General features: G+C 31.7%; 2 protein-coding genes across 4 annotated transcripts; one reads left to right on the top strand and one right to left on the bottom strand.

The window, feature by feature from the left end:
- The first annotated feature begins 4,226 nt into the window (after positions 1-4,226).
- On the top strand, positions 4,227-11,934 carry LOC129870953 (diacylglycerol O-acyltransferase 1A-like). Of its 3 annotated transcripts, none has more exons than XM_055945820.1 (17): positions 4,227-4,449; positions 4,526-4,914; positions 5,041-5,121; positions 5,911-5,984; positions 6,067-6,142; positions 6,351-6,418; positions 7,270-7,393; positions 7,571-7,657; positions 8,447-8,548; positions 8,631-8,767; positions 9,438-9,519; positions 9,642-9,662; positions 9,848-9,910; positions 10,921-10,968; positions 11,104-11,166; positions 11,358-11,411; positions 11,532-11,934. In XM_055945820.1, exons 2-17 carry the CDS (start codon positions 4,546-4,548, stop codon positions 11,634-11,636), a joined length of 1,554 nt encoding a protein of 517 aa, XP_055801795.1. In that variant the 5' UTR covers positions 4,227-4,449; positions 4,526-4,545; the 3' UTR covers positions 11,637-11,934. The 3 variants fall into 3 exon arrangements, with proteins under 3 accessions (XP_055801795.1, XP_055801796.1, XP_055801797.1); XM_055945821.1 differs by having other exon boundaries at positions 4,529-4,914; XM_055945822.1 differs by having other exon boundaries at positions 4,546-4,914.
- Positions 11,935-15,161: 3,227 nt separating this feature from the next.
- Positions 15,162-19,056, bottom strand: LOC129871337 (IQ domain-containing protein IQM1-like). Its single transcript, XM_055946234.1, has 7 exons — positions 18,950-19,056; positions 17,567-17,962; positions 16,904-17,084; positions 16,700-16,788; positions 16,488-16,575; positions 16,044-16,376; positions 15,162-15,937 (listed from the first exon to the last, which is right to left on the bottom strand). Exons 2-7 carry the CDS (start codon positions 17,917-17,919, stop codon positions 15,497-15,499), a joined length of 1,485 nt encoding a protein of 494 aa, XP_055802209.1. The 5' UTR covers positions 17,920-17,962; positions 18,950-19,056; the 3' UTR covers positions 15,162-15,496.
- Between the last annotated feature and the right edge of the window lie 7,895 nt (positions 19,057-26,951).

Below are 26,951 nucleotides of genomic sequence, written 5' to 3' on the forward strand. Positions count from 1 at the left end.
ATTTTGTGTGTCCAGCCTCACTTCCATGCCTACCTCATACATCGCATTATTGATTTTGCACTCCACATATTATGTCTTGGTCGCGCTCAATCTGAACCCTTTAATCTCCGAAGTTTGTCTCCACACCTCTACATTAACATTAACTCTATTACGCGTCTCATCATCAATTAGTACTATGTCATCCGCAAATAATATACACCACGACATCTCATCTTGAATGCTCGCGTCAAAGTTCTTTCTTTTTTTTCCTTCTATTTATTACGGTGACGTGTTTAATGCCATAGATAAACTCTAACACACCTAAAGTTTATTGTATATATAAGTAATGTACTACATAAATTTATGGCGGAACCCATCGGTGGCCCCGTAGAGTTAACACCAACTTTCACTTAGACACCTCAACCAAGCTTTGTTCATTTTAGACACCTCAAGTAAGGTCTCGATGTGTCGTTTTGACGCTTTGTGCTGACTTGGCACATTACGTGTTCTGCACCCATTTTGAGAGCGTGAAGAATATTTTTTAAAAATATATATTTTATTTTTAATTTTTTTTCTTGTTCTTCTTCTTCTCCATTTTCTAGGTACCATTTTTCATCCATAATGAAATAGATTTGATGATACCAAATATAAAGTGAATTATATTAAATAGAATTTCGTTCTACCCCTCATCATTGTCCCCAACCTCATTGTTAATACGAGCTCACTTTTTTTTCTAATAATAAATTATATATAAAAAAAATTATAGATTCAAGTGCTAAATAAAAATTATGAACGAAAAATATTTTTATTTTAATAATAAATTATATTAAAAGAAATGGTGATGGCAGGGTGGTCCGATGATGGCAAGCAGTCCAGTATGGTAGGAAAAGAAGAAGTTGATTCATGAATCTTTTCTTTTGCATTTGTAAACAATAAAAATAAATAAAATAGCAAAGAAGCAAAAAAAAAAAAAAAGAGGTACAGAGAAATGAAGAAGATGATGACCTAGGGGTTGTGTTGCTTTTTTTTTTTTCAATTAAGAAATTATTATTTTCAATAATAAATAAAAATTTAGTTACATAGTGCCAAGTGTCAATAAAAGAAAAAAAAGTAAGCTTTTTCAAAAAAAAAAGAGTTTTTCCGCCACGTGTCTTCGTTTAATTCGCCATTTTGACATGTCATCGGTGAGTGCATTACACACACTTTAGATATTTGGGTGATTGTAAAAAAGTGTCAAAACGACACATCGGGACCTTACTTGAGAGGTCTAAAATGAACAAAGCTTAGTTAAGGTGTCTAAATGAAAGTTGGTACCAACTTTAGGGGGTCACCGATGAGTTCCGCCTAAATTTATAGGATGTTTTTATAACATAACGGAGAAAATAAATTTTAAGACAAGATTGGGGCATTAAATTCATTTTTGAAATGTCCATTATTTAAAGGTATACTCATCACCTATAATTAACAAAACTAGTGGAAACAAATATTATTAATTGAATTGTTCCTTCAAATTTGTATGCATCATTAGCATGTGATATGAACATGACAATTATTGGTTCAAATCAAAATTTCGTTTCTTTTTCCAAAAAAGTTTTTATAAATATAAAGAGTGAAAATTCAAGTATATATTAAAGTCATTGAGTTGTCTTCTTTATATCCATGTCTAGAGTAAAACACTTTGGTAGGCAAGGATCATGTGATTAGGTAGCCTTATGCCTATATTTATTTTGTAATTTTTTTTAATAAAACAGAAAAATAAAATAATAAAAATCCATGAATATGGCCATTTTTCAATTTTTAGAAAAAATTCAGATAAAAGCTAAAAGGAAAAATGTAAATCATCCAAATAGTAATATTTAAACCTTCTGACCTAAGCATTTTTTTTTAATATGTTATCTCCTTTGATTATAGATTATATTATTGAATAAATCGTTAGTATAAAGTTAAAAAATTAATATACTATCATAGACAACTTTTTTTTAAAAATCTTTGAGAAGGGATAAAAGCTGCATATGTTTTATCCTCTTTAAATTTTACTTTATAAAATTACACTGAATATGTTATTGTTATTACACATATACTTTATTGTTAATCAAATAAATCAAAAATTAACCATAAATGTATATATTATTAAATAATTTATCTTTATTTAATTTAACTTTAATATAAACAATCATCCTCTGCAAACAATATTTCATGAAATATTCAAGTTTTTTCTTTAAATCAACTTTTTTTGTTCAAGTTTTCTTTTGATCCCTTCATAAAAGTTTCCATTGTGTTTCTTTTACTCCTTTGTAATTCAAATTTCATAACTTTAGAATTGGAGGTAAAGGATGATTATCATTTGAGATTTCATTTATATTAAAAATTAAAATATTTAAATTTGAATTCACATTTAAATATAGGGGTGGATGTTTGGTGTTCGATTCAGGATTTTTAAATTTTGAATTTGGTAATTCGATAATTGATAGTTAAAAATAGATATCAAATAATGATTATTTTAATTTCAGTTTGGTAATTCGGTACGTAATCTATAAATAGAACTTCGATTCGGTATAGTATTCAATAATACCGTATTGAAGTTGTAGCTGATTGTATTACAAAACTAATATTGTTGCTCCAATTAATTTTTCTACGTGGATGCACAATATAATAAAAGATTAATAAGTAAGACATCACGAAAAGCAAGTCGACACAACTAAAAGACATATGTACTTGGGTTGTTTATGTTTAGTTTTTAACTTTCTCTTTGGACTTGTACTAATAAGTAATGAGCCAGTTGATATATGATCTTCATTAATTATATAATTCGGTATTGGGAAAATATCGAATACCAAATGATACTCATATTTCATACCTAATCCAAAACTCCCGAATATCAAATCGAATATTGAATTACCGAATACCAAATTATCAAAAAATTCGATGTGATTCAGTTCGATAATTCAATTTTTGATATTGTCCAGTCGTGTTTGAATGATTATAATTTACTTCTAGATCTTAACACAAAATACTTAAGATTATTTATTTCAACTCTTGATTGTGCATAATGTATTTAATTATTTATAACTAATAGTAAATATATAATTTAAATAAAAAATAATTAAATATGAAAAATATATAAATTTAATAGGATAAATAATTATGTTTGTCAATGATGGTGGAGATTCGTTGTAAGGTTGGTGGTGGTAATGATTGATGTTTCATCCTAAATCTTATCTATTGAAAAAGAAATCAGGTGTAGCACGTTCTTTTTGAGGGCACATAGACTATTAGAGACACATCAAAAAAGACGTTTTGAAGCATGGAATCCCATAATGGAATTATTGCAGAAGAAAGGTATATTGCTTGAAAATCAAAGTGGTAAGTAATAATGGTGGTGATAGTTTTGATGGGAAATATAGTTGTTGTAGGGAATGTCATGATAATGACGGTTGATATTGCTTGTGATGGTAAAATTGATTGATGTTAGTAGTTTATGGTGTTGATGGTAGTGTTGAAGAATGTGTGGTAATTGACTATGTATTGGCGAAAGTTGACGATGGTACTAATTGTGATGAATGTATGGTGCTTGACGATGTGTCGATGAAAGTTGACGGCAATACTAGTTGTGATGGTGAAAGTGATTGGTGGTAGGAATTGTCCGCAATGGTTGTAAGGACTAATAGTAATTGTAGAGGTGAAGACGATGGCGGTGATGATCGGAGAATATGTAATAGTTGACTATCTGTTGGTGATATTTGGCAGCACTACTAGTTATGACAATAAAGATGATTGGTAGTATGAATTGACCACAATAACAATATGTCTAATAGTGGTGGTGAGGTGACGACGATGTCATCGATTTTGATGATACTAAATATAATTATAATAATAAACATGGTATGTGTTGTAATTACTGAGTTGACAATGGTGATGGTTATGATAACAAATCTGATTTGTAGCGACGGCCAATAGGTGGTGACAATAATGGCGATTGACAATGACATTGATGATTGAGTTATCAAAAATAATTAGATTAGTGGTGAAAATTATCTACATAAAAATATATGCTAATTACATTAAAATTATATTTAAGATTTTAATGATTGATATTTATTCAGATTAAATAAGTACTTAAATCTCCGCAATAACAATATCTAACGAAATCTCATTACTTAAATCTCAATAAAAATAAATATATTTAATAGCCTAAATTATAAAATATTTAGAAAAATTTAATTTTATATATAACAATCAACGTACTTATATTTTCGGTCGGCTCTGAGTGGAGGGAATCTGTAGCAACAATTTGACCATACCGGTTAAGAGAATATCTTACGCGAGATGCTCGTCTTTTTAGTGTGAATTCAACAAACAAATCCTTCGTCACGTTTATCTTCAAATCTCAACTTTCATGGCGGCGGGAGGCTACATACGAATATTCCTCAATAGTATATTTGAACAGTTGCCTATATAGAACGGAATTCGGTACTTTTCTTCTTTTTACTTTTTTTTTTTTCATTTCAATTTGTGGAAAGTTTCAATACTTTCTAGTGATTTCTAGAAGTGAACCGATTAAGCTAGATGAAGATCAATGAACCGTCGCCGGAGAGTATTACATTGTCGAGCGACGAAAACAACAACAACCTCCGAAGACGGCATGGCGGCAGTGGTGGTGATGAATCTGTGGATGCTGTGACGAAGCTGGATTCGAGCTCTGCGGAAGCTTCTAGTAGTACAGATGACGTAACGAGTGACGTCAGGGATGGATTGGATAGGGTGAGTGAGGTTGTGAGTACGACAGTTGAGAAGATCAGTGATGGAGATGGAATTCAGGAGGAGCAGAGAAAAGAAAATGAAACGACGCTGTTGAAGTATGTTTATAGAGCGTCGGCGCCGGCTCACCGGCGAAACAAAGAAAGTCCTCTCAGCTCCGCTGCTATTTTCAAACAGGTATGCTCTTTTTCTTACTGCTTTGACTTATCTTATGAGCGATATCTAGCATGATTTGTCTGAATTCACAGTAAATAAGTGGCTGTAGAGCGCTTTTTCTAATTTAGTTGGTGTATCTTGTTGTAGAGTCATGCTGGCCTACTCAATCTCTGTATAGTGGTGCTTATTGCCGTAAACAGCAGGCTGATTATTGAGAATTTGATGAAGGTATGTATCTTTCTCTAATATCAGTTCTCTGTTCCAGTTGGCTAGATAGTTGAAATCTTCCCATTGTATTCGTCATCTTTATTGAGATAGAATAATCACTCTTAGGGGTGGCAATGTGGCTGGCCGAAAAAAGTGAATGGCTTAGAATTGTAACGTTTTTATTTTTTTAAAAAGACAATAGAAAGAAATCATGGGGTATGTTCCCCGAGGGCCCTGCATGTTGATGAATATGCATATGATTAAACACTTACGAGGAATCCATATCACATTTGAGGATACTGTGTTCATGGAAGTCTAGGGAGTATTTCCAGCCTTAAATCTAGGGGAAATATGAAATTTGATAAAATTGCAGCTTCACCTTCTTTCCAAAGTGCTATGCTGTTGCCAGAAGATTATGGTTTCAAAATCCAAATAGTTACCATGAAAATGTGGAAAGGGGATGGGGAAAATGAATTTCGGAAGAATCTGATGGAATGAGAACTTGTGGATTGCAATTAGAATCACAAATTTTAGGGATTTTTTAAAAAAATTGAAAAATGTTAGAAAATTTTGCTGGGGAGGAGGAGAGGAACAAGGTGAGACGGGGCACATTATCATGGGGAAAAGCACATTGGGCTGTGGCAGGCCGTGACAGTTGAAGCCTCATCCTGTCTGAACTTGCTCAACTTGCCTCATTGCTCTCTCTAATTCCTTTAACGTTTTAGCAGCAAGAGGGTTATAAGATATGACTATTTCAGAGGGTTCTTAGTATTCATGTTGCACATGACAATCTCTTGACTACAATTGCAGTATGGCTTGTTAATTGGGTCAGGCTTCTGGAGTAGTTCAACATCAGTAAGAGATTGGCCACTTCTGATGGGCTGGTAATGTTCTTAAGTCCTTTCTTAATCTGGGTTTTATGCCGACTTGCAAAATAAAACATTGAGGTTTTTTACGTGCTTGCAGTCTTAGCCTTCCAATTTTCCCTCTTGCTGCTTTTCTTGTTGAGAAAATGGCACAGAAGAAGTATATGACTGAACATGTAAGTCAGAGTAACCTCTTCTTTCTTCCCTTCCTCTTTTGTTAATTCTTCCATATCAATGAAATGTGACTGCTCAGACATGGACTAGTCACAGTGTTCAAGAAGGTTTACCCCAGAATAATTCTGGCTCTCATGACTTGTCTGAACTCGTGTTACTTTTATTGTTTGACTTTAAGTTTAGCAAGTAACTTTTTAACTGATCCTGCAGGTATTCGTCACTTTTCACATAGTTATAACAACAGCTTCCATTTTGTATCCAGTTTTGGTCATCCTCAGGTTTGTTCTCATGCTCTGGTCATGAAACTTTGATAAATACATCATCCTAAGAAGGTGCTAAAATTGAGACACTGTTTTGATAAATACATCAGCCTTCACTGGCGGGATCTGTGTGTGTGTGTTTTGTAAAATTGAGGCATTGTTATGGTAGAACTGGTGATATGGATGTCAAAGGTGCACTATTATCTGGGTTTTAGTAGTCGCGCGTATGAACTAATTTTGATTCCTAAGTTGAGTTTTGGGTCAAGAGATCATCTTTAAACATTAACCTGTTGCATTATTAGATTGTAAGGGAACTTTATGGATGAACTAGATTAAAAAATTAGAAAAGTAGTAAAGAAAATTAGTCATTGATCTGAATTAGAAATTTGTTGCATGCCACAATGTCCATATGGACAAGGGAACAAGTGAAGCATTGCTAATTTAGAGATTAAAAATCATATTTGAACTTAAACTTACATGGTTTTTACTTTAGATATTTCAATGAATTGCAGTTTTTATTCTTGCGTCCAATATAACGATTGTTTGTGTAGAATTATTATTTGTGCGTTGCATGCATATGTTTTTAATTTTTCTTCATTGCTCTTTTCTTCTCTATAGATAGTGGTTGCCTAAAGTCTGATAAACGGTTCTTTTCTACGGCTTTTGCCTTTGATTACACTGGGACGGATAGCTGCTTGTTCAAACTTTGTTGAAATTTCAATTATGAGGAGAGAATTCAATTATGTTTGCAAGCTCTATTTTCTTGCTCATATACATTGAAACAACAACAACAACCCAGTGAAATCCCACATTGTTGTTGTATATACATTGAAAAAACTAGTGAGTCTGAGGTATTTTCAATTTCACAGGTGTGATTCTGCTTTTCTATCGGGTGTCACACTAATGATGTTAGCTTGCATCGTGTGGATGAAACTGGTTTCTTATGCACATACAAATTATGATATGAGACAGCTTGCAAAGTCTGTGGATGAGGTATGACTAGTTTATTTCTTTGTCGTGGATCCACATCTGATCTTGATTAAGGCTTCTCCTGAAAATTTTATAGACAAACCAACTTTTATATTTAAACTTCGGTACTTGCTGGTATTTTGCTCATCTGAGATGATTTTGCGAATATGGAGTCTCTAATTAAGCTTTAAATGCTTTCAGGGTGAAAATTCCGAAATCAACTACTCTTACAATGTTAGTTTCAAGAGTTTGGCTTACTTCATGGTTGCTCCAACTTTATGCTATCAGGTAGGATCAGTTGACCTTTCCAAAGTTGTCAGTGATTTCATTCCATGGTAGAAGAGATAAGCATCTTGTGCTAGATTCACCAAGATTTCATTTAAATAACTCTATCGAGCAATTTCGTCCGATTTTTGGAAAATTCCATTATCTTTTGTTCAGCCAAATGTGCACAAATTTAAAGAAATTGTAGGTCTTTGATACTGCTACCTTCTATGTGATTTTATTGCCAAGTATGCGGAACTTTTTCCAGCATTATCTCTGTGCTACTATAGGGAGACTATGCTTTACAGCTTTAGACCCTTTTTTCTCTTCAAGTTTTTACACTGGAGCATGTCCTGGCCTGAAGTATTCATATGCATGTTAAATGGTGAAGCAATTGGATGTATTTAAAATTTAAATTATGGTAAAAAGATTAAATTGGAGCATCAAATATTGCTATGGCCCTTGGACAAATTCTTTTCAGTCACGTGCTGATACTATTATGGAGATGTACTTGTATTATTGCGAACATGTTCAGATCCTACTTATGTTTGGAAGTACTTGTATTTCATACCGTATAATACTTGTATGTGGTGTGCGCAGATTCAATGGGGCTACAGATAGTGAATTCTACAATTGAGGCCCCTCCGGGTTTTTTTCCCGGTGGATTATAGTCCCATTCCTTTCATAGTAATAGGAAATCAATTATCATCAGTAGTCTAAAAATGAAAATTTTGTGAACTTTTTTACCAACTCTCTTACTATTTGTTTCATCAACTCATTAGTTTTTGGATATGTTTATTCTGTAATTTGAAGCTTAGCTATCCTCGCTCTGCATCCATTCGGAAGGGTTGGCTAGCCCGCCAACTCATCAAGCTGGTAATTTTTACAGGATTAATGGGCTTTATCATTGAACAGGTAACTACTCTTGAGCTTGACAGTTCAACGTGCCTTCACTCCTGGCAAAGTAAACTATATTAACCTTTGCATCTTAATGCAGTATATTAACCCGATTGTGCGAAGCTCACAACATCCATTGAAAGGAGACCTTTTATACGCCATCGAGAGGGTATTGAAGCTTTCAGTTCCAAATTTATATGTCTGGCTCTGCATGTTCTACTGCCTCTTTCATCTTTGGTATGTCCTCTAAATTTGATTTATAAATTTAGTATGCTTAAGGATTTTATTTGTAGATCATTGCCTTTCTTCCCATGTTTTTTGATGTTCCAATCTTTTTAGCGAGGTATTTATACTTCATAGTAAAACAAGTGAACATTCTTTCTGTGTATTTTTCATCATGGTTTACATTTTTTCATTTCATATATGTTTAACTAAACTTTTCTGTGTCAATTATTAACCATATTAAGTGCAAATCACATTATACTTAAAACTGGAATATCTAACTGCCACGAGTACTGAGTTGAGGAGGAGAAAAATTGAAGGACCAAAAGGTGCAAAATTGGGGGTGCTTAATGAATCTGAATGGTTTTAATTCAGTAAGGTTATATTCCTCCTCGATATCTATCCAAAGACCAACACATGGGTAGCGCCTGTTAAATGCTGGAGCCAAAATTTGAATGGGTATACTGCAAGACTCTTGTGTTAGCTTATAAAAAGCTTCAGATTTCAGGATGAAATGCTAGAACTTATTTTATTTTATATGGATTATTTTCATATATGGATTATGTGTTCTAGCACTGCAACAGAATGAGTTCTATTTACATAATACATCTCTTTGTAGGCTGAATATACTTGTGGAACATACTGCAACAGAATAGTTCTATTTACATAATACATCTCTCTGTAGGCTAAATATACTTGCGGAAATTCTGCGATTTGGTGATCGTGAGTTCTACAAAGATTGGTGGAATGCAAAAACAATTGATGAGGTACATTAAAACATCAAACTGTCTTGTTCTTTTTGCTTCTGCATCCCAACAATTTCAGAGCTTGCTAGGGTTTCTCATTTATTTCTTTTCTGTGGTTGCACCACTGTGGCTGCTGTTATCAGTATTGGAGACTCTGGAATATGGTATGTAATTCTACCTTCATGTCATTACTGATTCTTATGCATGCAAAATATGTGTTTGTCTTCATTACGTAGAAGTAGAACTTTCAGAAGACTATTAATATCTTTGTATGCACTTGTTTCGGTCTGGTTTGGTCTTTGTCGATCTTTTTGGACATTAGTAACCCAATTGTTGGTTACAATTGCAGCCTGTACATAAGTGGATGGTTCGTCACATTTATTTCCCATGCTTAAGGAATGGCATACCAAAGGTACTTTGGAGTTCTCTCGTCCTAGATTCTAATTTGTTTATGAGTTGTCTTCTGTCTGCTTAATTTATAATCTTTTGTGCACTATTACAACAACATACCAAGTATAATCCCACAGGTGGCTGGTTTGGTGATGAGGTGTACACAGACCTTACCGCTACCCTTAAGGGGTTAGAGAGGTTGTTTCCCATAGACCCTTGGCTCAAGAACATGTTTGAAAGAAGTGCAAGCAATGATGAAAATAATGAAGAAAGGAAAGTAGTGACAAAAGAATAGTGTATATAGACAAAGTAAATGAAACAATTAATAATAAAATGGAAGGATAAGTTAATTTATCCTTAAGCATCCTCAGGTCATTGAGGATGGTCAAAGAAATGGAGTTTTCCGAGGGGGTTGAGGTTAAAGTTTTATCTCACTTAGCCAAGCTAGAGGAATTTACACAAACATATTTCTCCTCTTTCTTTTTTTTCTGATATAAGGTAAATACAAATATTGCTTTTAACCTTAGCATACTTGTTGAAATTGACCAAAAAAAAAGACAGCAAGGGATATACGTACTTACATATTGAAGGAACAAGCTTCGATGTGATTTCAACACTTCAACTCTAGCGGTCTTGCTAGATAACAAAATGTACTTCAAAGTAGAGCACATTAGTTATTCGGACAGATAAGCTTTTGTGCGCTATTAGTATCTTGCTATACGCTAGACATGGATGAAAGTTTTTTGTTTTTGATGAAAGCTTGAAGTGCTATTAGTATTTATGTTTTGTAACAGAGAACAGTGTAATATACAATCAAATAAGTGCTTTTTGGGTTCATATTTTACTTCATATATTTCATGTCATTATTTTTATTTGTCAGTGTGGTATGCCTGGTATTAAGCACCAGTTGCTGCTTCGGATGTTTTTTCCACTTTCTACTTTGCAGAAGTTTTGGCCTTACTATCTCTGTATACTAGATCTTATTTAATGATCTATTAAATTAGCTTAATTCCCACTGGATTCTTGGTGCAGGGAGTTGCAATGGTGATCTCTTTCTTTATATCTGCTGTTTTCCATGAGGTATGTGGTTTTTGTTCCCTTCCACCTTCTATTTTTACACCAGGTATGCGGGTATATACGCTTATAAAAGCAAACAACAACTACAAGTCAACAAAATGACTGGCTTTTGATGACATGTGGTGTTGTTGTCTTCAGCTGTGTATTGCTGTTCCTTGTCGGCTATTCAAGTTTTGGGCATTCCTTGGAATCATGTTTCAGGTAATGGTGTTTATCACGTGTGTGTAGTATATATAAATATATACAAACATATATGTATGGATATATATATATATATATTCGGGGATCAGAAAAGAGCTCTAATCATAAAATAGTGACACTTGAGCCAAGTGCGTGTATATCTTCATTGACAGTACGAAGATTGACATGTAGTGATGTTTTTCTCTGAGCAGATTCCCTTGGTCATACTCACGAATTTCTTGCAAAACAAGTTCAAAAACTCGAATGTATGTCTTTCTGCCTTGTTCTCATGAGCTTAAGATGATTTTTTTCTCTTTTTACTGGTATTGTTTATGTAAAACGTCAATCAAAGATACGATATTTTATGATGTGCGAACTTTTTTCAGGTGGGCAACATGACATTCTGGTGCTTTTTCTGCATTGTTGGTCAACCAATGTGTGTGCTTCTGTATTACCATGATGTGATGAATAGAAATGGTAGTGCAAGTTAAGCTTCATCGTCGATCATTTTGTTGGACGCGACTCGCGAGTGAGTGAGTGTTGCAGCTTTGAGCTGTCCAAGTGGTAAGCTATGCCTATAAGTCTACATGAATTCCTGCCTTTTTAGTTATATACTGAAATGGAGAAAATTCTGTTTTAAATTTGACAAAATGGAATTGAACAGAATTGTTGCTTTGTATTATATCTTTCATTAATATTTAAGAAATGTATATCATTCTTTGTTGAGGTAAAATGTAATAGCTCAAATTAGATGTCAATTCAAAATTTCCCTATTTCCTATTTCACATGCATTATTGTTATACATGTTTGTTATATACGACGTTGTTTGAACAAGTGTTTTTATGAAATTAGATATTTACATGCAAGGTTTCGAGTTTCAACTATAAATAAAAAACAATGAAATTACTTTCTCCAAGTCCAAATTATGTCAAAGCTATTAAGAAATTTTAATTTTTACACATAAGAGATTTAAAATTATCTTTGTAGATCTCTTCTTTTATTCCAATCGTAAGAGTTTCTAATAAAAGGAGAAATTATAATTAATTACAATATAATGAAAATGTATAATTCTTTTTTTAGAAAAATGAGGCATATTAACTAAATTTCCATTCAAATGGCATTAATCATTGGTCACCAACTTCAGGCTTGTTTCATAAATACAGTCATTTTTAGCTTCATTAATTGAAAAATAACTATTATTAGGGAGTTTCAAATTTTACAAATGAAACATTAAGATATTATAGAATTTCTAAAAGCGGAGTCAGGATTTAGGAATTTGGGGTTCTAAAGAAGAAAAATATTGTAGAGCATGTTTCCTTTTAAAAAGGAAGAGAAACTTTTGATGATAATGGGGTTCGAGAACCCACAACTAAAAACTTTAGTGTGGAAAAGCGTTTTCATGGCCCCTTCCTTATCACTGAGCTGTCAATTAGTTTTGTTAGAGGTTTCACAAGTTAATATACATATATATTTATTTAATTTTCTAATACAAATGTAGAGTCTACAGAAAAGCTATTGGGTTCATCCGAACCCCACTTAGCTCCACCCCTGGATTTCTTTCGTGGATTTAAAACTCGGTGACAATGATTATCTTTTAAAGACATGATGTAATACTCCCTCCGTTTCTATTTATATTTCACCATTTTAGATTTCACGTACATTAAGAAACTAAGTAAGTTTACTATTTTACCCTTATATAATGTTTTTTTGAAGTCAAGTTTTCAATTAATGAACATGAATGAATTTATTTTGATTAATTAATTTGACCAATGAACATGAATTATTTACTTAGTTTTTCTATGTTGGTAAAATGTATATTTTCAAGGCTAATAACTCACAAGGGTAAAATGGAAAGAATAATGTCATTTATGCATTGATTTTGTGAAATGACAAATATTAAGGACCAACTATTTTTAGTAAGGATGACATATAAATAGGAACAGAGGGAAGAGTAATTACGAATGAGCAAATAGGGGGTGCGGCAACTAAAAAATTAGCGAGACTGACGGCAATTTCAAGAATAAGTTGTCCTTTTTTCATTTTTGCGTTATGGAAAGTGAAAGTCTTTTCGTTTAGTACGAGATCACTTCACACCTCGCGATTTTTACACCTCTCACTTATCGAGAAGTTTTGTTCAAAAATCTCTTCCGAAAACTTAAAGAGAAGAATTTCATACTGCACGCCAGTTCTTATATACCAACTTAGTTGTCAGACACTGTTAATTTGTGCTATATCATCGATTTAACCTCTGGTCCACCTTGTAAGTACCACTATTACAATTAAAGTGACCAAAAGTTACAAAACCAAATGAATAATAACATCCTAAGATAACTCAAAACTAATTCCACATTACAAAAAAAACAATAGGTGGAAGAAATTAAGAAATTTATGTTTGTCCAAATGGAAGACTTGAAATTCAATTCATATAAAGAGTCAAGAACACAACTAGAAAATTTCACTTATGTTGCTAGTGGAACTTATGTCAACCCAAGTTCTTCATATATGTGTAACAAATTTAACAAAATAGAGATGTTCAAAGAAGTAAAATTCAAGAAATCAAAGTCAACTTCAAAGAATTGTTGCTCCATTGTTGACCCGGAGTTACAAAGGAATAAGAGGGTGGCTAGTTATAAGGTTTACACAATTCAAGGAAAAGTGGATAAAGTAAAGTGCACATACGGAATTTTTTTCATTTTTAGGTGCTCGAATCAGAGGTAGCTAATTAATAAAAGGGGGAAGGATTTCGGCCATTTCACTGTAACTCATGTTGGTGACAATATTTGAGTTGATACGGAGAAAACAATATTTCTTGCTTGGATGATTGTCGATGTTTACCTTGAAAGAATTCACACGCGTGATGCTGCCACCTGCTTTCCCAAATTAAGGGGGGGGGGGGGGGGTTGTTGCTTATACAATGTTTGATTGGATTTTTACTTAAATTTTATTTTATCATATTGTTAGATACATCGCTAACGTAACAGTGAAAAGTGTCATTTTGTGTAACTTGGTGTGGTCCGTGTTAACTTATTTTTTTGGATGTGGTTTAGTTGTAAGTTTATTTTTTTCATCCTACCTTTGCTTATTATTTGATAATCCTATTTTATCCTTGCTTTAACTTCTTCACTTTTTATAATAGCTTTACGTATATAATATCTTTTCTTTGTAATATTATAAGTTTATTTTTTAAATTATTGGTGTGTAGACAATATAAAAAAAAGAAAAAGAATACAATCTATCAAAACATTAATATAGTCATAAAAACAAATATCGTGCAGATCAGTTTGAGAAGAATTTGAGTCTTGACTAGCTTTTCATTCAAAGTTATTAAGTCAAAATTATAAAACTATAAATAAATGAATAAGGATGTGTTCTTGACTAGATTGGTCCACTTTTGACTGGAATAGTCCCAAGAGAAACAAGAAAATTAAGTGTTGTCCAGGGTAGGTAGGATTCATGGTTAGGACTAAAGAATTTTAAATGCTATAGAGTTTGACACATTTTCGATCTTGGAAGGTAGGAAAGACAAGTGTTACAAGTTTTCAATAAAAACAATGCCAAGCGGTGGCTTATAATTATCTTAAGATAGTGAAATTTGTATATACAGAATTTGACATGTGTCTGATATTGAAAGGTCTGAAGAAGAAGTGTTACAAATTTCGGATGGAAACATTGGTAAAGATGTAAGATGTAATATTGAGTATTCAATTTATGTGGTGTAAAATTTGTTTTGTTTCTTATCTATGCTCAATGGGCTTCTTTGCAAAGATAAACAACAATAAATTTAGTATAATTCCTCCCATAAATGGGATGGGGAGTGTAAGATATAGACTGCCTTACCCTTACCTTTATGGAATGAATATGTTGTTTTGGATCAACTCGGTAATCCTCCTCTTTTATCTGAACTTGAGACCGACAATGTGAACAAACTTAAACAGAATGAGCGAAAATTACAAGATTGGAGATAGAAACTTTGCTACTGAATTCTGATAGAGAGCTATCAACTCAACTTCAATCCATTGGAGCAAAAAATATGAAAAAATTTGCATAACTGTTGATCAAAGCCAACCTTCAATTACAAATGATGAGGCAAAAACTTTGAAAAAAGATGATCAATTAGGCTCAATGAAGCCATCTTGTACAAATAAATGATACACGAATGAACGAATAAATAACGATTTTAGTTAGTTTGTTGCATTGACTTCTCTATGTGTAGTCAAAGGTTAGGATACCATAAACGAATGAATGTGACTCATGGTCCTGATCGAACTAGAAATTCCAACAACCCGGGGAATCAACCTAAAGAGATTGGTCGGATAGTGAAATCAGTTGGTGCAAATGGTAAAATGTTGCTTTAGTTAGCTGCTGAAATAGGTGTCCTTGGACTAGGTAGTCCCATATATGCAATCCTAGGAGAAAGATGAATCTTCGGGCTTGGCCTTGGTGAGGGGATCGGGCCATACATGTTGAAACCTCCGTTAGCAACCCGAGGTGACAAGTTAACTTGTTCAAGTGCTCGGAATTGTAGTTCTGTTGGGTATTCCCTAACACATCCAATACGAGGTCCGTTACCTGTTGACCATTTTCGAGACATTCGTTTAGCAAAGCTAAACGATGTGTCTTCTTGTTTCTTGTCTTCGCGTTCATCATCCATTGTGACTACTGCTTTTTCCTCTGTTTGATCATTTGCATCAGAAGTGCTTCTCTTGGGTGATTCTTTAACAACGGGTGGTTGGTGATTCGAGCCCTCATTGTTAGCTCTAAACGACTGCTCATCATCGTCAACAGAACATCTCTGAAAAGAAGAGAAAAAATCATCTTTTGTTAGCAATGTATTTCTCTAGTACATTCCATTTTACGCCACGAAGATGCATGTTGAAGACATAAATTTGAACAATTACCTTAACATTTGTAAGATCTACGCTATGCTCCTCGAGGAAACTAATGAATTCCCGGAAGTTCTCTTCTGTCGGGTGATAGTGTCCACTGTATGGCCAAATAGCCTTCAAAACACCACCATGAGCGACGAGTCTTCCAGCAGCAGTGGTTGCACCACCCGATAAAAAACTCGAGTGTTGAAACACACCTTTCTTTTTTTGTCCTACATACAATGTTCTTGTTGTGCTAAGAACAAAGATCCATTTTGAACCCTCTACCGTCTCCACAAAGACACCGTTTTGTTTATAGACAAGTTTCCCGTCCTGGATAACTACTTCATACGATTCTCGTTCTTTCTGAAACAGTAAAAGAACCATCATAAGATTCATTATGTTGTAAAATGGATCCATTTGTTGTTCTTATCATTATTATGGTAAAAATCACAGAATCTGGAATTCTGGACTTACCGGTCCAAGATACTTGATGCATTGATGCTGCAGATTGGTCCTCGGACACTTCTCAAGATTTATCTCTTTCCCGTCTCCAACATCCAACCTTCAACGCAGAAATTGATAACGTAAAATGTCAGGTATGTTATATTTCAATGAATGGATACATTTACTAGACGTATTTATTCATATAAAGCTACACGTTCAAAATCTTGAAACGAAACACTCACCAGTAGAAGAAAGGTTGAGAGCTTTCACTTTCAAACCAAATATCATAATAGAAGTGTAAGTTGTGCCCATACCGGTGTCGCGGATCAATCTACACAACATCAGAAAAAGAAATAAACGATCAGTTTCATCATGATCATCGGAACTCTTCAAGAATAAAGTGACTGAAATAATTCAAGATTTCGGAAAAAAATTCAAGAACTTACAGCTTCTAGCCAATGTTGCAGAGCAAGTTTTTGAGCCTTTTCATCTTTTGACAATCCTTTACCAACTTTGGCAGCTCGTGTACGCGCTCTAGCCCACCGCGATACAGCAGTTTCTGGTTTCTCCCCATTGAAGAAAGAAACAGAACTCCGTTTGAGAGCTGCAAAATCCAAAGCCTTCCACCTACATACATATGTAACACAACCACTTCAATAAACCGGACAATACAACAACATATTCGGTGTAATCCCACAAGTGGGGTTTGGAAAAACCGGACAATACAACAACAACAACAACGACATGCTCAGTGTAATCCCATAAGCGAGGTTTGGAGAAACCGAACAATACAATAGACATTAAATCAAGATTCGATTTTTCAAAAAAGTTAAGACCACATTAACCGGACAATACAACTGAGACATTACAAATCAAGATTCGATTTTTCAAAAAAGTTAAAGACCACATAAACAGGACAATACAACATAGACATTAAATCAAGATTCGATTTTTCAAAAAAACATAAGATCACATAAACAGGACAATACAACAAAGACATTAAATCAAGATTGGATTTTTCAAAAAACTTAAGACCACATAAACCAGACAATACAACTAAGACATTAAATCAAGATTCGATTTTTATAAAAAAGTTTAAGTCCACATACCATAATTCTTCAACCACAACAGCACAATCTGCAAGATTTCTTCTTGTCCTGTAACTCTTATACACTTTCTGAAGCTTAACAGCAGCAGCATCAAGCTCGCTAACAGGTCGTGGAGAAAACCGAATCGAAGGCTCGGGTAATGAATCTGTTGCTCTAATCTTTTTTTCATTCCATTCTGATATATCTAAGTCTTGAACCAGATTCTTAAATGATAGACTTGTCTCTAACATCAGTTTCTTTGGTTCACAGTTCCTTAAATTTATCGAATTCTTCCTCATCATCTTATTGACCCCATTTGATTGGACTTTAGTTTCCAAATGTATTCCTTTAAAACTATTCGATCGAACAGTCATCTCCCAAAGTTTTTTTAGCAAGATACTAAAAAGCTTTCTTAATCTGCAAAATTGTTTGATATAACTCCATTAAGCCAAAGTTATCAAGAACTAAAAATAGAAAACTACTACTAACAAATATAATCAAATCATCATCGAGAAATCTTAGTAGCTCAATTGGTTGACTAAACTTTCATTTTATTGTCGATGGTTCGATTCTCACCTTGAAATCCCCTTCCCCATTTACCTTACCCCAAATATAAATTTAAAAAAAATAAAAAATCATCTACATATTTTCTCTTAAGTAACTCTACTTAGAAGAAAAAGAACTTCCATTATTTCAAGTACTTAAGCTAAATTATCAAACTTTATGTCCAAAATTGAATTAAAGTATACCAGAGGCGGATTCAAGATCCAAAACTGAACTGTTCAATCTTTGAGATTCTTAGCTCTAAACTCAGAGTACAACTAAAACTATGTATTCAAATATAAGATGTAGAAGCAGTATTTTCAACATGAAATATAGATATATGTGTGGAAAAAAAAAATTAAAAAAAAACTTTCTATTCCTAACTCTACTTAGAAGCAAAAATCTCCACTATGTCAAATTTCTTGAGCTAAATTATCAAACTTCTGGTCAAAACTTACAAAAGATTGAACTAAAGCTCATCCAAACAGAGCAAAACTTAGTATTTTCGACACAAAACAAATGTATTAATTTCAAGAAATACAATGTATTCAATACTAAGAACCTTAAAAGTCGAACACAAAAGCCAAAAACACAAAACCCCATGTCCTAAAACAACATCAAATTAACAAAGAAAGATTTGGAAATTAAGTAAATTACCAAAAAATCCAATCTTTTTTTTCTGTTTTTCAACTAAACATCATACAATTAAAACAAAACTTACTATTTTCGATACAAAACATTGATTCAACGTGTTCAGTGCTAATAACCTAAAAATCGAATACAAAAGCCAAAAACACAAAACCCCATGTCCCAAAACAACATTAAATTAACAAAGAAATATTTGGAAATTAAGTAAATTACCTCAAATATCTCAAAGTTGTAAAGAGGAAAAAAAATCCCAAGTTTTTTTCAAGTAAATCACAAAGATGTCTTTGAATATGACTTACTATATCCCTTTGGTGTACTTTATATATGAAAAATGAAAAAAAAAAAAAACTAAAGCGTGGATTTGTAGAAAAATAAAATATTTTAAAAATTGAGTCAAATAGTTCGTCTAACTATGGAATAGCACGTGGAATGGAAATTGTACAGTGAATTGCAGACAGCTTAGCTAGGTTTACTGAGAATTTTCTTGAATAACAAATAATATATGGTGTAATTTCATAAGTAAGATAAGGTATTCAGAGAAATAATAAGATATAAAGTAAATGAAATAAAGGAATTTTTTTGAATTACAAATAATATCGACAATGTATGAGTATAATTCGATAAATGGGATCTAATGAAGATAGAGTATGTACAGACATTATATGTATCTTTGTGGTATAGAGAGTGATTTTTTTTAAAACAAATTGCAAGAAAAATATGACCACAAGATTAAAAAAAATGTTTTCTTTTCCCACAATTTACGTGACACACTTTCCATATTAATACTCTCGATTCAAACAAAAAAAAATTGAGAGACCATCAATAACATATTGAATATAATCACACAAGTGAAATCTTATTCGTACTTTTGTAGAGCGTTGTTTCTAATAGATCCTCGACTCGGAAAAAAATTTAAAAAAGATTGCAACAAAAATATGACCACAAGATAACAAGAAAAACACACTTTTTGTTAGTTTGTTTCAGGAAGAATGTCATATTTTTATAATTAAAAAATAATTTTATTTTGAAAAACTTTTCTAACCTTTAATGACACGATTTGTTGTCTCACAAATATTTAATATTTTTTTCGACAATAAATTTTAAGAGTCTTTTTTATTTTCTTAAATTTTGTGAGGCGAAATAATGTCACATAGGTTGATACGGAAAGCAAATGAAGGGAAGAATTTTCTTGAATGTGAATAGAAAAAAAAATTGAAAAGAAAATTTGGAATTTGTGGGTTGATTTTTATAAGTTTCGTAATGTTCAAGTTTGAACCCCACGACTTAATATTTTGATCAATTCAAAGATTTGGAAAATTTGAAACTATACTTTTTGTTATGAAAAAATAAAACATAAAAGTTTTTTTGTCCTCCTTTGTACTACAAAAAAATCAGAATATAAAGATTGGAATTTTAGGTGGTCAAAGAAAGTAAGCTTTCTATGTGTATTCTTTCCATGAAAAAACACATTGAGAAAATATGGTTCGTAAGTCTTGGAATTTACTTTTTGTCTTAGTTAGAACTTCAAAAAGTAAATCACGGATAATTGAAATTTCTTTCTTTTTTAATTAAAAATCTCGAATTTCAGTTATTAAGATGGAGAATCATTCGACATGGAGTGTTTTATTCCCTTAGTTGGCTCATTTAATATGAAGGAAAGTCATGACGTAATTAATAAAATTATTGTCATGTAATCGTGAGAGTTATGTGTTCGAAATGTGAAAATAACTTCTTGCAGGATAAGATTATATACAATAGACTCTTATAGTCTGGTTCTTTTTGAACTCCGCGCATAGCGAAAGCTTAGTGCGTCAAGTGGCTCATCTAATGTAAATTCGGATTAGCTGGATTAATGGGTAATTTGAGCCAAATGGCTAAATTCATCTACATAAAATTATCCCATTATTTTTAAAGGTGAAATTTAGCTTGTTTGATTAATAGGTAAAATTGTAAATAGTAACATTTGTTGCAACTAATCCCCACCTAATGAAAATCGCATAAATATTGATTTTATTTATATTTTTTAATTATATGAACATAAAACTAGTTATTTATGGGGGTAAATCATATAAATACGATTTGTTATATCAATAGATATCAGATATCAACAATAATATATTTAATGTAATTTCATAAGTGAAGTCAAAAAAAAATTATATATGCAATTTCACCTCTACTTTTTCATAATAAAAAAATTGTTTTCGATTTATTCTCGACAACTCTTTTCCTTTATTCGAATTTATTAGAATAGACAATATGAATAAACTTACAAAAACTGATATAAAATTATTAAAATTACAATAAAAAGTGTCAACTACTTCTGCGGTCTTGGGTGATGAAAGGGGCCAACACGTTATTATGTATTTTGTATTTTTATTTGAAAATTCTCCATGTCGATAATGATTGAAATGACTGATTTACCCTTACTATATTTGACTCTTATTTATTTACTATAATTTATAATAAAGTAGTAGTAGTAGTTGGTGAACTTTAATGAAAACAAAAAAAAAATACTATTTCCTTTAGGGGTTCATTTAATGTGCAATTGGGGGAGTTGGTAGTTGCAAAAATAAAAGTAATGGAAAGAAGTACTTTTAGTACGATTTGGTGGGAAATTCAAGTTGTTTTGTTTATGTGGTACCCCATGAGATGTTAAATATTTAAATTGAAATTCGATTAATTTTAAATGGCGAAATTTATTGGTGGTCCTTTAAAGTTGTCATCAATTTTTACTTACACGTTTTAACTAGGTTTTGTTCATTTTAGATACCTCAAGTAAGGTCTTAATATGTCATTTTGACACTTTTTTTACAATCATCCAAATATATAAATTGTGTGTAATGCACTCGCCGCTACTGATAGGAATATTAGATGAGTGCACGCGCAGGAAAGAATTGTTCAATATATATTCTTACTAAGCCATCAATTTTTGGAAGTATTTACTTTATATTTGGCTCAAATCTATTTCACCAAGGATGAAAAATGATAGCTAGAAAATGAAGAAGAACAAGAACAAGAAAAAAAAAATATATTTAAAAAAAAGCGCTTTTCACTCGCTCAAAATGCCAAGTCAACATAAAGTGTCAAAATGACACATCGGAGCCTTACTTGAGATGTTTAAAATAAATAAAGTCTAGTTAAGGTGTCTAAATGAAAGTTGATACCAACTTTAGAAAACCATCGATAGATTCCGCCAATTTAAATTTATACATTATAAAATTTATTTTGTAAACCAGCACTCCCAACAATCCAAGTTGTTCTTGAATGTCACATGTGAATGTACTTATCATCTTATGCATTTTTACCATAATATATTTTCTGTTTAAATTAATAGTAAACCATAATATATTTTCTGTTTAAATTAATAGTAAACCAATGAACATATGCTTAACTAGATTGCTACTGATAGGAATATTAGATGAGTGCACGCGCAAGGAAAGAAGAGTTTAATATATATTCTTACTTAGCCATCAATTTTTGGAAGTATTTACTTTATATTTGGCTCAAATCTATTTCAACATGAATGAAAAAAGGTAGCTAGAAAATGGAGAAGAAGAAGAACAAGAAAAAAATGAAAAAAATATATATTTTTTTAAAAAAAAACGCTCTTCACGAGCTCAAAATGTCAAGTCAGCACAAAGTGTCAAAATGACACATCGGAGCTTTACTTGAGATCTCTAAAATAAACAAAATCTAGTTGAGATGTCTAAGTGAAAATTGATACCCACTTTAGAAGGTCACCGATGAATTCCGCCAATTTAAATTTATACATTATAAAATTTATTTCGTAAACCAGCACTCCCAACAATTCAAGTTGTTCTTGAATGTCACATGTGAATGTGACTTATCATGCATTTTTTTTTTAATGACAATGGAATTCGCATTCGCCAACCGCTAACCTGTAAGTATGTATATAATAAATTTCACTACGATATAAAAATCTTCAAACAACATATAAAAAATAAGCCACGTGGGAGCGCAGCAACCAAGATGGATATTATCAGAAAAAGGCGAAGCGTAGCGATTCGGCAAGTTTTTGCACATAATTCATTCAGAATAAATTAATCTTATTGGAGTTAGTTTTATGATTGACCTGTTTTTATTTATTATATAATATTCATTTATTTATTTCATAATTGTCATTTAAATTCTTTTTATGCTCACTAATATATATATATATATATATATATATATAATATAGTTTATTAAGCTATTTCTATTTAATAAAAATAGATTAATATTACTGATATAGTAAAAAACATTTGTCAACTTTTAATCATAAATATCTAAAGTAACAATTATTATAAAATAACATATTTTAGATAAAGTGGCTATTACTTTGAGATGGTGGGAATAAGTAGTTGATGAACTTTAATGACAAAAATTAAAGATTTCTTTTATTTTTCATTTAATGTTCAATTGAAAGGTTGGTGGTTGCAAAATAAATGAAGTGGAAACAAGTAATTATTCTAGTAGCTTTGCTTTTGATGGATAAATATTGAGATGAGTTGAATCTATTACTTATATGTTCCATTCTTTATCCGTACTATTTTTAATACACGTATTTGATTTAATTATGTAAAATTTTATAATGACAAAAGGAAAATATGAATTTTAATATATCATACTGGAATTTTAATATATCATACTGTAGCTCACCGAGTACATGACCTTAAATAGGAGGCTGTGGAGGACTCAGACTAAGATAGTGGGCTAGGTGGCTTATTTTTTCTCCATAGTAGTCGTAGTTTTGCTCATTTTTTTTATTAACATTTGATTTCTACATTTGATTATTGCTTATATTTGTGGGTCCGGTTTACTTTGGGTATCCTATTTATCTATAGTAGTTAATGCTCCTTTCTTTCCGGTCTTTCCTACCCTGACTTTCTCGCTCTCATTTCTCATATTTTTATATTGTTTTCGATATGCTTGGCTCTATTGACTTATGTCTTGTTTTCCTTGTTTCTCCTCTCTTGTTCTTCTCTCTTAAGCCGAGGGTCTTTCGGAAACAGTCGCCCTACCTTTCAAGATGGGGATTAGGTTTGCGTACACTCTACCCTCCCCAAATCCCACATGGTGGGACTATACTGGGCTTGTTGTTGTTATACTGGAATTTTTTGAAAGAACAATCCAAAGATTGAAATAAGGAAAAGAAAAAAAAATACTTAATTAAAATATAAGAAAGGTATGCATGCACGTATATATTTTATAAATATTTTTAAAAAAACATAATATTACTATACATGAACTAGGGAGGGAAGCGTGAGTGCACGTGAACTCAAGCCCGATTCGTACCCAAATACGCTACTGAATATGGTATTTGCAATTTAATATATTGATTGATTCAGATTTTTATTGCATAGATCATATTTAAAGGTGAATAACTCTTTGTTATTAAGAATTTTTCTATTCTCAAAACTCAAAATCCGAACCCTTTGATCAAGCGCAAAAAGTTCTATCTATTTCACCATACTCCTTAATTTGATTGTTGGTAAGTGATATCTGATCTTGATTAGTAAAAGTTATAAAGTAAATAATTAGATTAGTTTTAATCTCAATTCCTACATATATACACAACAATAACATACTTTACTATAGTTTCAAAAATGACATTGGAAAAAGATGGGGTGTATTATTTTTATGAGAAAAAGTCATAGAAAAGTTAGTTTCGATAAATCATCGATTCAATTCGTATGCATGCATAATAAATATATTATATTAATGGTAATTTCATACTACCTCCTTGATTAATCCATTATTGATTAATATAAAAGGAATAGGGTGCCAAACCTAAAATCTAGACTTTGAAAATTAATGGTCAAAATCAAACAGAGATTGGTCAATAACGAGGACAAATGCCATTCTGGATTTTCAATATATTTGGATCAAATTGACCATTTGAAAGTTGGAAATAATTATATTTTAATAAATCTTAGGTTACACTGTCAAAACTTTATTTAATTAATCTTTGGCAAAACTATATATAAGAGAATATAATATTAGCAGTTGCTTGCACAGCACTCAAGATTCAAATTATATAAATTTTGATTAATATTTTAAAATATATTTTTTTATTATATTGATATGCAATGAATTATAAATTTTGAATAGTTTTTAAATATTTAAATTTTATTTTAAAAGTATTGAGTTGATCTTATTCAATATAGCTTTATAGATTAGTTGGAATAATATTCGAGAAATAAAAAATATCACATAAATTGAAACAAATGAAATCATATATATTAATCCATGTACTTCAAATTCTACTATTTATTGGACTGAAGAATCGATTACTCCATATTAGCTTATATTATTATTTGTTTTCCACTAGGTATTTAACATCAACTTTGAAATTTGATTAATTAAATAAATCAAATTTACTCTTCAAAAGTCTTATTGTGGAGTAAAACGCACTATATCATAAATGAATTAGAATTTGAAGATCAAGTCAGAGACTACTAGACGTCTCTCAGAGCGATTTTCAAAGAGGGCCAATTCACGTTGTCTGCTTGACAAACGTCAGCGACAGAAACAATTTTATTCATAAAACTCAATTCGAGACTTTTAATTAAGAGTGGATAAATATTTAATTATAACCCCCACCCCCAACCAACATAGATTTTGGTAATCCATGTTAATTAGCCAAACTCTTTAGTTACAACTAAAAAGTGGTCCTTTGGACTATATATACATGTTAGCCACCTCTTGATTTCTCTCACCCTATAGTTGAATAACTATTGTTATTTTTTATATATTTAATCATACTAAGAAAAAACTGTTCTTTGTTAGCCACCTCTTGGTGGATTTAGACTTTTATAATACTATGGTTTTTGTCTCATAAAAGTCAATATTCTATAGTGATAACATTTTATCAAATTTTCCCCAATGATATTACATGATTTAATTAATTACCTCAGCTTAGAATTACTACTAAAAAAATGGTGAAAAAACGACGAAGAAAAGCTATGGATTGTGTCGATGGTAAAAAGCGACGAACAAAAGGATAATGTTTGTCATTTATATTTTTTATTTTAAATTTTAAAAAGCGAAGGACAGTGACTCTATGTCCGTCGCTTTTTTGGCGGTTTTTTGCGCCAAAAATATTTTTAATTAATAATTAATTATTTAATATAAACGGCGACGCCTTCGTCGCTTTCAATAAAAATAATTATTTTTAATTTAAAATAAGCGACGGAGTTCTTCGCTAATTTTTAATTTTAATTTATAATATTTTTTTAATAAAGTTTTATTTTATTATTTATAATTTTTTAATTTTTTTTAAAAAATAGCGAAGGACGGCATCGCTTAGTCCGTCACTTCTTTAGTCAAAATTTGGTCAAATTTTTTTAAATGAAACGATGGACTTTGCGACGCTATCTATCACCCCCTACTAAATATCAGCCACAACTTCTCCCATTTTTTTAATTTGTATACTCTCTTAACTTTCTCTCTCTCTTCGATCCCCTCCCCTAAACCCCGACGCCCATCCCCACCCCGCCGCAGCTCGCTGGCGTCTCCACCGTCGTCGTCCCTCCCTCTCTCTCAGGTACTCCGTCCGACTCTCTCTCTCTTCTCTTTTTCTCTCCTTGTTAAACTTAGTTAGGGTTTTATTTTTTTGTAAATTGAGAAAAATTTGAATTGTTAGTTAGTTTATTTTATTTATGTTGTTGAATATATGTTGTTAAAATAGTCAATTTGTAACATCGATTGAGAATTAGTGAACAAAAAATTATAGTTTTGATTTTAGGGTTTTACATTGAATTGAGGTATTTTGAATTAGTTTGTGATTTGGTTTTTTTTAAGCTGGAATTGAAGTGTTTTTGAAGTTATAAAGTTATTAACATTGTTAGTTTGTATATTTAATTGTGAATTAGTGAATGAAGATTTTTGGGTTTTAGTTGAATTGAGTTTTTTGAATTAGATTGTAAATTTGGATATTTATTAGTTTGAATTGAAGTGTTGTTAAAGTTAAAAGTTAGATTTAAAAAGTAATTATAGAAGTTAATTAGAAGTTAGAAACTTAGAACTTATTTAGAGCTTCTAATTATAACTTAGAACTTACTCATAACTTGTATTGAATTTAGAACTTTGAACTTGAATTTAAAACTTGAACTTTAGGCCAGATTTTTTAAGTTGAACTTAGAATTTTTTTGGGTGTAGCATTTACTTATTTGAACTTAGGTTGTGAACTTTAGAAATTGTGATTTTTTTTTTC

Source organism: Solanum dulcamara, chromosome 10 (assembly GCF_947179165.1).
Source record: "Solanum dulcamara chromosome 10, daSolDulc1.2, whole genome shotgun sequence".
NCBI classification, from domain to species: domain Eukaryota; kingdom Viridiplantae; phylum Streptophyta; class Magnoliopsida; order Solanales; family Solanaceae; genus Solanum; species Solanum dulcamara.

Excerpts from the sequence above, each read along its gene's own strand:
- LOC129870953 (XM_055945820.1), top strand. The coding sequence starts at position 4,546 with ATGAAGATCAATGAACCGTCGCCGGAGAGTATTACATTGTCGAGCGAC. Across the intron at positions 5,122-5,910 it reads TTATTGAGAATTTGATGAAG|TATGGCTTGTTAATTGGGTC; the intron begins GTATGTATCTTT and ends CTACAATTGCAG. Across the intron at positions 11,412-11,531 it reads ACAAGTTCAAAAACTCGAAT|GTGGGCAACATGACATTCTG; the intron begins GTATGTCTTTCT and ends AACTTTTTTCAG.
- LOC129871337 (XM_055946234.1), bottom strand. The coding sequence starts at position 17,919 with ATGACTGTTCGATCGAATAGTTTTAAAGGAATACATTTGGAAACTAAA. Across the intron at positions 16,789-16,903 it reads TGCAACATTGGCTAGAAGCT|ATTGATCCGCGACACCGGTA; the intron begins GTAAGTTCTTGA and ends GATGTTGTGTAG. Across the intron at positions 15,938-16,043 it reads TAGATCTTACAAATGTTAAG|AGATGTTCTGTTGACGATGA; the intron begins GTAATTGTTCAA and ends TCTTCTTTTCAG.